This window comes from Pristiophorus japonicus, chromosome 2, assembly GCF_044704955.1.
Source record: "Pristiophorus japonicus isolate sPriJap1 chromosome 2, sPriJap1.hap1, whole genome shotgun sequence".
Lineage (NCBI taxonomy): Eukaryota > Metazoa > Chordata > Chondrichthyes > Pristiophoridae > Pristiophorus > Pristiophorus japonicus.
In genome coordinates this window covers 312714955-312727737 of record NC_091978.1, presented here as the reverse complement: position 1 = coordinate 312727737, position 12783 = coordinate 312714955, and the positions used below count along the sequence as shown (strand labels likewise).

Here is a 12783-nt window from a genome sequence, read left to right as displayed (position 1 = left end):
AACAGTCAATGGGATTAGGGTGGGGGTCTACCAGAGTGGAACAGTCAATGGGAGTAGGATGGTGGGGTCTACCAGAGTGGAACAGTTAATGGGAGAAGGGTAGGGGGGTCTATCAGAGTGGGACAGTCAATGACAGCGAGGCAAGAAAGGGAATTTCAGAGTGGAACAGTCAATGGGATTAGGGTGGGGGATCTACAAGAGTGGAACAGTCAATGACATTAAGGGAGGAGGGGAGAATCTTAGGGTGGAACATTCAGTGGCATTGAGGAAGGAGGAATAATCTCAGTGACACAGTCAATGACATCAAGGGAGGAGGGGGAACCTCAGAGTGGAATAGTCAGTGGGACTCAGGTAGGAGAGGAGAATATCAGACTGGAACAGTCAGTGGTTGTGAGGGAGGTGGGAGAACTACCAGAATGGAACAGTCAATGTCCTGGCCAATATTTATCCCTCAATGAACATCACAAAAACAGATTATCAGGTCATTATCACACTGTTTATGGGAGCTTACTGTGCACACATTGGCTGTCATGTTTCCTACTTTACAACAGTGACTACACATAAAAAAAACCCTTAATTGGGTGTAAAGCACCTTGGGACATCCTGAGCTTGTGACATGCACTGTATAAATGCAAGTCTTCTTTTTTTCTTTCATTAAGGTAGGAGGAGAATTTTAGAGTGGAATAGTCAATGGCAGCAAGGGAGGTCATTAGTTCAAAATTCAGCAGTATCTCAAAAATAAAGTTTATCCATTAATACTGTATATGGTCAAAAAAGTAAAATATTCAGTGTGCTCTATTTGTGCCAAGATATGTATCTCTGTGGGAAATAAATAATTCACATGGAAGTGTTTAACTCCATGTTAAAAATAAAATATCCTATTGGGCACTATGAAATCTACAGATTATCTGATGAGTTATGATGATTAATTAACATGCAAGTAGCCCAGATGGGGATGATATTTATAGATCTCCCATAACAGTTACGATAAGCTCTTTTTGCAAATAGAACATGAAATCTCCTTAAACTGTTAAATTTGAGAAGGGGAATTCAGCTGCAGTATCATGATTCCCAGGGTAACACAGAGCAGAGTTTTATCGTTGCCAGATTTGAACTATGAAGCCCAGTATGAAGCTGTATAATTCCTGAATAGCCAGAGGAATAAGTATATTATTTGGTATGTTGGGTGCTATTTCTAATGGAGTCACCTATTATTATTATTTAACAGAATAACGGAGGTTGCCAATTTATTTTACACATGAGCCTTCTTAAAGCTGACTTTGAAAAGTACAGGATCCAATGACAATTGGAAGCTACACAGCAACAAACCCATTTTCATTCACCTTGCAAAGGAAAGAAAGACTTACATTTATAGAGCGCCTTTTATGACCTTGCAAAGCGTTTTACAGCCAATGAAGTACTTTTGAAGTGGATTCAGTGGTATAATGTAGAAATTGCAGCACCCAACTTGCACACACCAAGCTCCCACAATCAGCAATGTGATAATGACCTGACAATCTGTTTTAGTGATGTTAGTTTAGAAACATAGAAACATAGAAATTTACAGTGCAGAAGGAGGCCATTTCGGCCCATCATGTCCACGCCGGCTAACCAAGAGCCGCACGGCCCTCGGTCAACAGCCCTGAAGGTTACATGTAAACCTAGGAACAATGAACAATGGCAGAAAGGTAAAGAGCACCCAGCCCGACCAATTCACCCCACACAACTGCGACAGCCCTTACACTGGAAACATTCTACACTCCACCCCAACTGGAGCCATGTGATCACCTGGGAGAGGCAAAAACCAGATAAAAACCCAGGCCAATTTAGGGAAAAAAATCTGGAAAAATTCCTCTCCGACCCATCCAGGCAATTGAACCTAGTCCAGGAGATCACCCTGGCCGTATTCGATTCCCTGCAGTACTTACCATTATATCTGTGCCGGCCAACATGAGGTTATCCAGCCTAATCCTAATTACCAGCTCAAGGTCCGTAACCCTGCAGGTTACGGCACTTTTAAGTGCCCATCCAACCATCTCTTAAAAGTGGTGAGGGTTTCTGCATTGACCACTCTTCCAGGCAGTGAGTTCCAGATCCCCACAACCCTCTGCATAAAGAAACCTCCCCTCAAATCCCCTCCAAACTTTCCACCAACCACCTTAAAACTATGCTCCCTCATAATCCACCCCTCCACCAATGGAAATACGCCCTTGCTATCCACTATTTCCAGGCCCCTCAATATTTTGTACACCTCAATGAGTTTTCCTCTCAACTTCGTCCGTTCCAATGAGAACAAACCCAGCCTATCCAATTTGTCCTCATAACTAAGATTCTCTATTCCAGGCAGCATCCTAGTAAATCTCCTCTATACCCTCTCTAGTGCAATCATGTCCTTCCTATAATACAGCGAATAGAACTGCAAGCAGTACTCCAGCTGTGGCCTAACCAAAATATTATACAATTTAAGCATTACCTCCCTACTCTTATATTTTCTGCCTCAGCCAATAAAGGCAAGCATTCCATATGCCTTCTTAACCACCTTATCCACCTAGCCTGCTATTTTCAGGGATCTGTGGACAAGCACTCCAAGGTCCCTTTGTTCATCTACACTATTAAGTGGCCTACTGCTTAATGTGTATACCCTTTCCTTATTAGCCCTCCCAAAGTGCATGACCTCACACTTCTCTGAATTAAATTTCATTTGCCACTGCTCTGCCCACCTGACCAGTAGATTGATATCCTCCTGCAGTCCATGACTTTCCTCTTCATTATCAACCACACAGCCAATTTTAGTGTCATCTGCAAACTTTTTAATCATACTCCCTATATTTAAATCTAAATCGTTGATATATACCACAAAAATATATACCCAGTACTGAGCCCTGCGGAGCCCCACTAGAAACAGCCTTCCAGTCACAAAAACATCTATCAATCATTACCCTTTGCTTCCTACCTCCAAGCCAATTTTGGATCCAACTTGCCACTTTGCCCTGGATCCCATGGGCTTTAACCTTCGTGACCAGTCTACCATGTGGGACCTTATCAAAAGCTTTGCTAAAGTCCATATATACTACATCATATGCACTATCCTCATCGACCCTCCTGGTTAACTCCTCAAAAAATTCAATCAGGTTAGTCAAACACGATCTTCCCTTAACAAATCGGTGCTGACTGTCCCTAATTAATCCTTGCCTTTCCAAATGTAGATTTATCCTGTCTTTCAGGATTATTTTGCAATAATTTTCCCACCACTGAGGTTAGGCTGACAGGCCTATCCCTTTCTCCCTTCTTAAACAAGGGTACTACATTAGCAGTCCTCCAATCCTCTACCGAAATCCAAAGAGGACTGGAAAATGATGGTCAAGGCCTCTGCTATATCCTCTTTTACTTCACTCAACAGCCTGGGATGCATTTCATCCAGGCCTGGGGACTTATCTACTTTCAAAGCTGCTAAACCCCTTAATACTTCCTCTCTCACTATATTTATTTAATCCAGAATATCACACTCCTCCTCGATAGCAGTATCTGCATTGCTCCTTTCCTTTGTGAAAACAGATGCAAAGTATTCATTAAGAACCTTACCAACATCTTCCACCTCCACACAAAGATTACCCTCATGGTCTCTAATAGGCCCTACTCTTTCTTTAGTTACCCTCTTACTCTTAATATATTTATCGAACATCTTAGGGTTTTCCTTAATTTTACTAGCCAAGAATTTTTCGTGCTCTCTCTTAGCATTCCTAATATCCTTTTTACTTTTGCCTCTTAACTTTCTATATTCCTCTAAAATTCTATAGTATTTAGCCGTTGGTATATGACATAAGCGTCCCTTTTTTTCTTTATCCTCCTCTGTAAGTCCCTAGACATCCAGGAGGCTCTAGAATTATTATTCTCACACTTTTTCTTTAAGAGCACATGTTTGGCCTGAGCCTTCCGGATCTCCCCCTTGAATGCCTCCCACAATTCCGACATTGATTTACCCACAAGTAGCTGTTTCCAGTCCATTGGCCAAATCACTCCTTAACTTAGCAAAATTAGCTTTTCCCCAATTCGGGACTTTTATTCCAGGCCTATCCTTGTCCTTATCCATAACTATCTTGAATCTGACTGAATTATGGTCACTGGCACCCAAGTGCTCTCTCACTAATACCCCTTCAACCTGCCCAGCTTCATTCCCCAAAACTAAATCCAAATCCGCCCCCTTCTTGTTGGGCTTACTACATACTGACTAAAAAAGTTCTCTTGAATGCATTTCAAGAATTCCGCTTCCCCAATACACCCGTCACACTATATTTGTCCCAATCAATATTTGGATAGTTAAAATCCCCTACTATTACTACCCTATGGTTTTTGGACTTCACAGCGATTTGCCTACATATTTGCTCCTCTATCTCCCTCCCACTGTTTGGGGCTCTATAATACACGCCCAGCAGTGTGATCACCCCTTTTTTATTTTTCAATTCGACCCAAATGACCGCATTTGATGATCCCTCTAACATATCATCCCTCCTCACAGCTGTAATAGTTTCTTTAATCAGTACCGCGACGCAGCCCCCCCCCCCCACCCTTTTATCCCCTTCTTTGTCAGAGGAGTTCTACCAGGAGACCTCCTCTGCCCTCCTTCGAATAGTGCCATGGGATCTTTAGGGGGGAATTTTAACCCCCAAAAATGGATGGTTTTGAGTCTGATGTCATGTAAAACTGTAAAAAAAACTCAAACCCGAACCCAACCGACCTCAAACCCATCTACTTCCAGTTTTAATGGAAGTGGGAGGTGGTAAACCAAACCGCTCCCAGGAGGTAGGTCGCTAATTTAAATATTTTAATGAGGCTGCGTGCCTCAGATTTTATCTGTGTTTCAGGCGTAACGCAGGTTGGCCAGGTTTCTCGGGCATCAGGAAACCCGACAGTTAAAGGGGGGTGAGGACTGCTGCATGGAAAAGGGACATGCCTTTCCAGCACTGATTGTGGGCCAGAAGGAGCAGGAATGCTTCCACCTGGCCCAGCAAGCAAACCTCTTAATTTCCCCAGTGATCGGATGCCCCTGTGATCACCGACACCTCCATGGTCACCAACCCCCCGTCGATCACCGACTCTCCCCAATTCCCCCATCTGTCCCTCCAATCTCTCTCCCAACACCCCTCTCATCTCTCCCTAACCCCCACCCTCCCATTTCTCCCTCTGATCTCTCTCCGACCCCCCTCAAATCTCTCCCCCAATCCCCCATCACTCCCTCTGATCTCTCTCCCAACACCCCTCTGATCTCTCTCTGACCCCCCTCCAATCTCTCCCCAGGATGGAATATCAAATTCAGTTGGAGGGTGAGAAAGTTGGATCTCAAACCAGTCTCCTAAGCTTAAATAAAGGAGACTACAAAGGTATGAAGGCAGAGTTGGCTAAAGTGGACTGGGAAAATAGATTAAAGTATGGGATGGTTGATGAGCAGTGGCAGACATTTAAGGAGATATTTCATAACTTGCAATAAAAATATATCCCAATGAGAAGGAAAGACTGTAAGAGAACAGATAACCATCCATGGCCAACTAAGGAAATAAGGGAGGGTATCAAATTGAAAACAAGGGCATACCATGTGGCCAAGACTAGTGGGAGGCCAGAGGATTGGGAAACTTTTAAAAGTCAGCAAAGAACGACTAAAAAAATGATAAAGAGAGGGAAGATAGGGGGTAATATATTAGCATGGATAGAGGATTGGTTAACTAACAGAAAACAGAGAGTCGGGATAAATGGTAACTAGTGGGGTGCCGCAGGGATCGGTGCTGGGTTCTCAACTGTTTACAATCTATATTAATGACTTGGATGAAGGGATTGAGTGTAATGTAGCCAAGTTTGCTGATGATATAAAGATGGGTGGGAATGCAAATTGTGAGGAGGACACAAAAAATCTGCAAAGGGGTATAGACAGGCTAAGTGAGTGGGCAAAAATTTGTCAGAAAGAGTATAATGTGGGAAAATGTGAGGTTATCCACTTTGGCAGAAAAAATAGAAAAGCAAATTATAATTTAAATGGAGAAAAATTGCAAAGTGCTGCAGTACCGAGGGACTTAGGGGTCCTTGTGCATGAAACACAAAAAGTTAGTATGCAGATACAGCAATTAATCAGGAAGGCAAATCGGATTTTTGGCATTTATTGCAAGGGGGATAGAGTATAAAAGCAGAAAAGTCCTGCTACAACTGTACAGGGTATAGGTGAGGCCACACCTAGAGTACTGCAGAGCTGTTCTCTTGCAGGTCGGGGGGTCAGGATGTCCCAGGGCTCGCCGTTCCAGCTCTTTTATAGCCCAACCATCGTGGCCCCCGACCTGTGAGAGAACAGCTTCGCAGGTCGGAAGATAAAAGAGCTGGAGCAGCATATCATTTCAACCTCCAACGCGAGCTGCTCCAAGTGTGTGACGTTTTTGAGATGGCCGACTGGGTGACGTCATCAAAACCCTGGTCGCCGGTTTGGAGCATGGGCAGGAACATCGGCAGGTCCCAGGTACAGAGGAGTGGGAAGGTCGGGGCGGATGAGCGGCAAGTGTTTGTGGCGAGATGCGGTGAATGTTTATGGCGGAAGAGCGGCGAGAGATCATGGCAGAGGTGTGACAGATGAGGGTACGGGGCCCAGAAGAGCCAAGGGCCATGGGGCAGCACGGGCCAGTCCACACTGCGATGTGTGTGCGCGCTAAGTCCGTGCAGCAGAGCTGGTCTCCAGTCGTCTTGGTTAATCCTTGCCACTGGACCAAACCTAGCTCTGTCAAGCCCGTGTGGTGGCTGGTGTGCAACAATAACCACACATTAAAAAAATTCAGGCACAGGCATCTTCCACCCCCTCAATTGGAGTTCAGGACTAGAACATCGGGTCCTTCATTGAAACACCTGTGAACTCGTGGAAGCAAGTCATCCTCGTTCGAGGGACCGCCTGTGAATGAAAGTACTGTGTACAGTTTTGAGGCTGGGTCATTGAATATATTTAAGGCGGAGATAGACAGATTTTTGAGCGATAAGGGAATAAAGGATTATGGGGGGCGGGCAGGGAAGTGGAGCTGAGTCCATAATCAAATCAACCATGATCTTATTAAATGGCGGAGCAGGCTCGAGGGGCCAGTTGTCCTACTCCTGCTCCTATTTCTTATGTTCTATAAGTGCTAGAATGTTAACTAATAATTCTATAATGAGTCGGGAACGATGAGGGAGCGAATGTGCTGGTGACAAGGTGGTAGTTGATCACCCACCAGTGGGACTTGGGAGGGAGGCTGCAGGAGGTGTAATGAGGATATAGAGAATGATTGAGAGGTTAACTCCTGAGGCATGAGTTGGGTGGGCTGGTTGCTAAGAGCAGGGGTTGAGGCAATTTGAGGTTCGGACTGTCGGTGATGGACTCTGTGGAGAGTGTGACAGAAGGTAGACAACAGTTGGTATAACTCCAATGCAGTGTCAAACTTGGTTTAAAAAGTCCTCCGGTGGGGTCGTAGGATAAAAGTCAACCAGTGGGGACACTGGCACCAAGACTGTAGCGAGTCTGGTTAGACCATGAGAGGGCAGGTCGGCAGTTTAGATTTGGAACCAGGAGGAGCAATTTAACATGCAGCACTCGCCTGGTGCAGAAAGCCATACTGGACTGCATCCCCCCCCCCCCCCCACCACTTCCCACCCCGGAAAGGGGTGTTGCACAATCCAGTTTCTAGGCCCTCATGTTTTACAATATTTCCATTGTGACTGCAGTCATCATATTGAATTTCTGAGGTCATGTGTTCTAGGCCAGAGGTGACTAGACATCTGGCTTTCTGAGCTGTAAAGCCACATCCTGGATATTCAGGAAACCAGCAAAAAAAAACACAGGAAATAACTACTCAGACTGTGACAGTGCCTTTTTTGGGAAAAGCAGATTTATGTTCTCAGTTCCAGAGTTAGGCTACTCCTGATCAAGGGGACGGCCAATGCCCATGAAAGCTGTAAAAACGGCTGCTGAGTTTTTCCAGAGATCTTGAAAAAATGTACAATGTTGAATATTTTGTCCAAGATGTTTGGAAAGTCTCAATAGCCCATTTTTTTCAAGGCATGTATACTGTTTACTACAGGGGTAGGAACATGGTGAATGTGTGAAAACAATGGAGAAAAGGAAGCAGAGTCTTAGCTGGATCCTTAGCTGAATCCACATTGCCACATTCTAGCAACCTTGATAATTAAACTGAGATTGATTTGAAGATCGGAGGCAAAGTATAATTATGCAAGGATATGTATTCCTGCATTATGTTTGGTCAACAAACATGGCATGTTCATCATAGTTTGTTTTCAGGTCAGCTTGGCTCAATGGTAGTGCTCACCTCTGAGCCAGAAGATTGTGGGTCCAGGCTCCCACTCCAGGCCTTGAGCACATAGTCTAGGCTGACACTTCAGTGCAGTACTGAGGGAACGTTGTATTGTTGGATGTGACATCTTTCAGATGAGATACTAACCTAAGGCTATTCTGTTTATTCAAGTGGTATGTAAAAAGATCCCATGATATTATTCAAGAACAAGCAGGAGTTCTCCTAATAACTATCTCCCAATTGACATCACCAACAACAGATTATCTGGTCATTTATCTCATTGCTGTTTGTGGCACCTTGCTGTGAGCAATTTGGTACTGCATTTATCTACATAATAACAGTGACTACATTTCAAAAAGTATTTAATGCCTATGAAATGCTTTTGGGCACCATGAAAATGTAATAATGGAAGTTCTTTCATCTAGGTAGCTGTCTCATCCTGTAATTTCCATATATGATATAGTTTACATTCCCATAATATGCATGAAGCAAAACGATTGTGAACAGGATATAACATAAATTTTTTTTTACATTTCCATAGATTTCCAGAATCTGCTGTATCCGTCCTAAAGAATGGACATCTCCGAGAAAGGCTTCTTCAGTCTTTGTTCCTCGACAAACTTTATTGGGAAAGTCAGGGAGGTCGCAGGGGAATTGAGAAGCTGATTGATGTGATCGAAAGGAGGGCAAAGATTTTTCTTACTTATATTAATGCACATGGATATAAGGTGCTACCGATGAATGAGTGATTGTTTGCACTATTGATTAGTATCTTGTAAGGTATCAATTATTGATAAAGTATGTTTATCCTTCAAGATTGTGCTTCATTGCTGATAGGAATGTCCTCTATTCATTTCTTCACATATAAATTCTATATTATAGATGTACTTAAAGTCATCAAAAATGTAAGACAATATTTAAGAGGCAGGCGAATGTTTGCAACTCAAAAATTACTTGACAACAAAAGTACTTAAAGGGGAAGGTAATTCTAGGTGGAACACTTTTTATACAAAGTTCTTCTCCACTAGATACTGAGGGCCCAAGTTTCCCCAGGAGTTGCTTCGTTTTTTTTGGAGCAACTACATTTTTTTGGAGTAACTTAAAAATTGCAATTCTCCCCATTTAAGTTGCTCCAATGTAAGTGAGTTGGTTAGGATTTTTTTTAAGTTCAGTTTTTTTTTCAAAAGGGGGCGTTACCAGCCACTTATGCCTGTTTTGGCCATTTAAGCAAGTTTAGCCAGCTAAAACTTACTCCAAACTAACTTAGGCCAGCATAAGTGTATGTTCTGAAAAATCCTGAGGTGAATTAAGAAATCAGCGCAGGCAGCCAGAGATGGGGGGGAAGGGGACCTTGCAAAGCACGAAACACCTTCACAACAACATTAAAGAAGCATAAATACATTTAAAGCACCAAGCAATAAACAAAACAGTACATTTGCACCAAGCACTAAACAAAGCACAAAAAGTAATAAGCAATTAATCAATCAATAAATAACAAATAAAAAATAGAAGTCCTACCTTAGGGAATGCAATGGGCCGCCGATGAGGGAGCCCATTCGGCCAGGGCTAGGGGCGGCATGCTTCCAGCCCCTCCTACACAGCCTGTAGAGCGTCGCACAGATCCGGGCTGCCAGGAGCTACTGCACATGCGCGCAGACTTTACCGTGCATGTGCAGAGGTCCCGGCATTGTTTTCAGCGCCGGGACCTGGCTCCACCCCCAATCCATTGGCCACGCTATATCACCACTGAGAAGAGGCTGGGGAACGGCCAGAATCGGGAGGAAGATTTTCAGCACGCTTGGAGGCGTACAAAAGCGGCGCACCTCGGTTGAGTGCGCCAGAAAAAGGGGTTGGTGAAATTTGGGCCCATAAAAAATATATTTATCAAAGTTTGATTAGTTTTTCAAAAGTTGGTTTTCTTGCCTGCTGAGAGACATATGGAGTTGGGCCTTTGTATTAATTGGGTTTCTCCATGACATCACCTTGACCAGTTAGTTTCCAGAGTGATATGACACTTCACTGTTTGCAGGCAGGTTTGAGATTGCACCCCCAGTAAAGGCACTCTACAATGCACAAGGCACTTCTCATCGGTGATCCAACAGGTTAAGAACATTGATACAAATAAAGAACCAAAAACTACAAATTTTGCATATCTGGAACAACACCAGAAAACACACAGCAGGCCAGTCAGCATCTTCAAGTTGTCTGTTCTCCCTAAAACCGAGGTCGTGAAAGGCAGTATATAAATGCAAGTCTTACTTTAACTGCTGATTGACCTGCAGGGTGTTTCCAACATTTTCTAAGAAAATTGGTATTTGTTTCTTAACAAATATTGATTAGCCTATCCTTTCCTAGCATAACAATTGGGTATAATTGCAAATATACTCCCCTAGATTTACCATTGGTTTAATACATGGAAACAAGAAATTCTGTAACTTGTCTGAATTATTTAATTTTTTTTACTGCTTAAGTAAAACTAAGGTAGCTTTAACTTATAGGACATCATCATCATTTTTGGGATTCCCCAAATTTCATATATTATTTCACTCTATTAAATGCTGGTCGACACCAGTACTATTAAAAATACCAAGAAAACATTATCAGCCCATTTAATTTTAGTAGAAATAAATAACTCCATCTCATGCAAATAATATATAAAATATGCTAACAATCCATAGAAGTTGTATTTTGATCAACACATTGTAAACCCCAATTCTTCAGCTCGTACACCCTAGCACCCTAGATTTATTTAATAAGGAATTCTCTCCAACCATGCTAATAAACTAAAATGATAACAACAAATCATATGATTTTTAATTTAATAAAATGGAAGGTGGGATTAGGCTGAGTAGCTCTTTTTTGAACAGCGCGGACACGATGGGCTGAATGGCCTCCATCTGTGTCGTAAATTTTCTATCTATGAAATGCACATTAAACTCTTCCAAAGTAAATGTGAGCTTTGCTGTGGTTGAAAAATTGAGACATGTTAGGGAACCACAGTATGAGGCAGAGATATTTGGTGTTACTGATGAACAGCTAAATTCCTGCCAAGAGTAACAATGCTGCAGTGATTACGTGTCAATAGACAACTATATCTAAACAGCATAGACGTCAAGCATTAGGAAGGGATGGCTTGTCATATTGAGGGGAACTCTTGGATTGGGCTTTAGAAGAAGTCCGCATCAGGACATTGAGGATATTGTGACATTTTTGTATTATTGCAAATAGTCCACAAACATGATGCTAAATAATAGACAAAATATTATTATTTGTAATTAATACATGTGCACGATGAATGCACAGATTATACCTAAGAAGTTACGTAGTCATTTTTGATTCTCAGGGCTTGGTTGCAAAAGATTACAAATTTATTCATGTCTGTTCACATATAAACTGTATGCTGCCATTAATAATTAAAAACCTTTACATACAGTAAGCATGTTGGTATATTTATTTTTGCTTTTCATCAAAATGATACATAATTTGTATTTCTACTCCCTTGTTATTAGTGAATTTGCAATATTTAAATTAAAACATAATTATGTTTCATGAGCCTCGAAGCAGAGCTACGAGCTGAGGGTGGTGGTGACTTTGACAGCCACTGGTAAGGAGTGTCCACCAGGACATCTGGCAGCAGGTCTTGTTCCTGCAAACTACAAATGACTGTGACGACCTGGCGTGATAGCCTGAGACTCGTGAAGCATTGCTGCTCAGTCATGTTGAGGAAGCTCATCCTCTGCCTGTATTGGGAGTATCACCTCTGGCGTGGTGCAGCCCTACGCTGATGTCCTCTGTCCTGTGCAGCATCAGGTGATTAAGGAGAAGACTGCTGTTGTGGTTGCTGCTGCTGCTGATGTGGCTGGTGTTGGTGGTGGGGCTCATCTTGGTCCGATTCTGAGTTCCCAAGGTGACGGTATAAGCGGCACCCCTGATGATGTAGTACATGGTAGGTAAAGTGGAGATCAGAGGCCAATCCTCCAGATAATTCTGGAGACTCTGGCTGGTGCATACTGAAGGATTCCTCTAGATCCGTCAAGGCATCTGAAGTGCATCTTCAGCATGCTGCTTGCTTGCTCTATGACACATCTGGTGGAGATGTGGCTCTCATTATAATGCTCCTCGGCATCAAGACTTGGCCTCTTCAGGGAATAGCCTTCAGTGGATAGCCTTCGTCTCCAAGCAACCAGCTGGTAAGTCTGTTCGGAGGTGTGAAGGGCTGAGGGAGGGTGAACTGGCGTGGCATGAACAAGACATTACAGCTGCCAAGGAATCTGGTGCACACATGATTGCACAGAAGAGCTGCACATTGAGGGAGTGGAAGCCCTCGTGGTTCACAAACACTCCTGGGTGATGATGGCATCAATGCTGCCCTGCACCTGTGAAACAGGGCATCGGTGACCTGTGTGAGGTATCTGTGGGTGGCCGACGATGAGATCCCGCAAATATCTGCTGGAAGGAGCCTGAGGCGAAGAAG

At 43.2% G+C, this 12783-nt stretch overlaps 1 protein-coding gene across 1 annotated transcript in view; it reads left to right on the top strand.

The window, feature by feature from the left end:
- gask1b (golgi associated kinase 1B) overlaps window positions 1-11741 on the top strand; it is a 134442-nt gene extending 122701 nt beyond the window's left edge. The window contains exon 4 of the mRNA XM_070871745.1: window positions 8851-11741. Coding sequence (XP_070727846.1) covers window positions 8851-9058 — 208 coding nt within the window. The 3' untranslated portion in view covers window positions 9059-11741. The remainder of the gene's footprint in view (window positions 1-8850) is intronic.
- Window positions 11742-12783: the final 1042 nt, after the last annotated feature.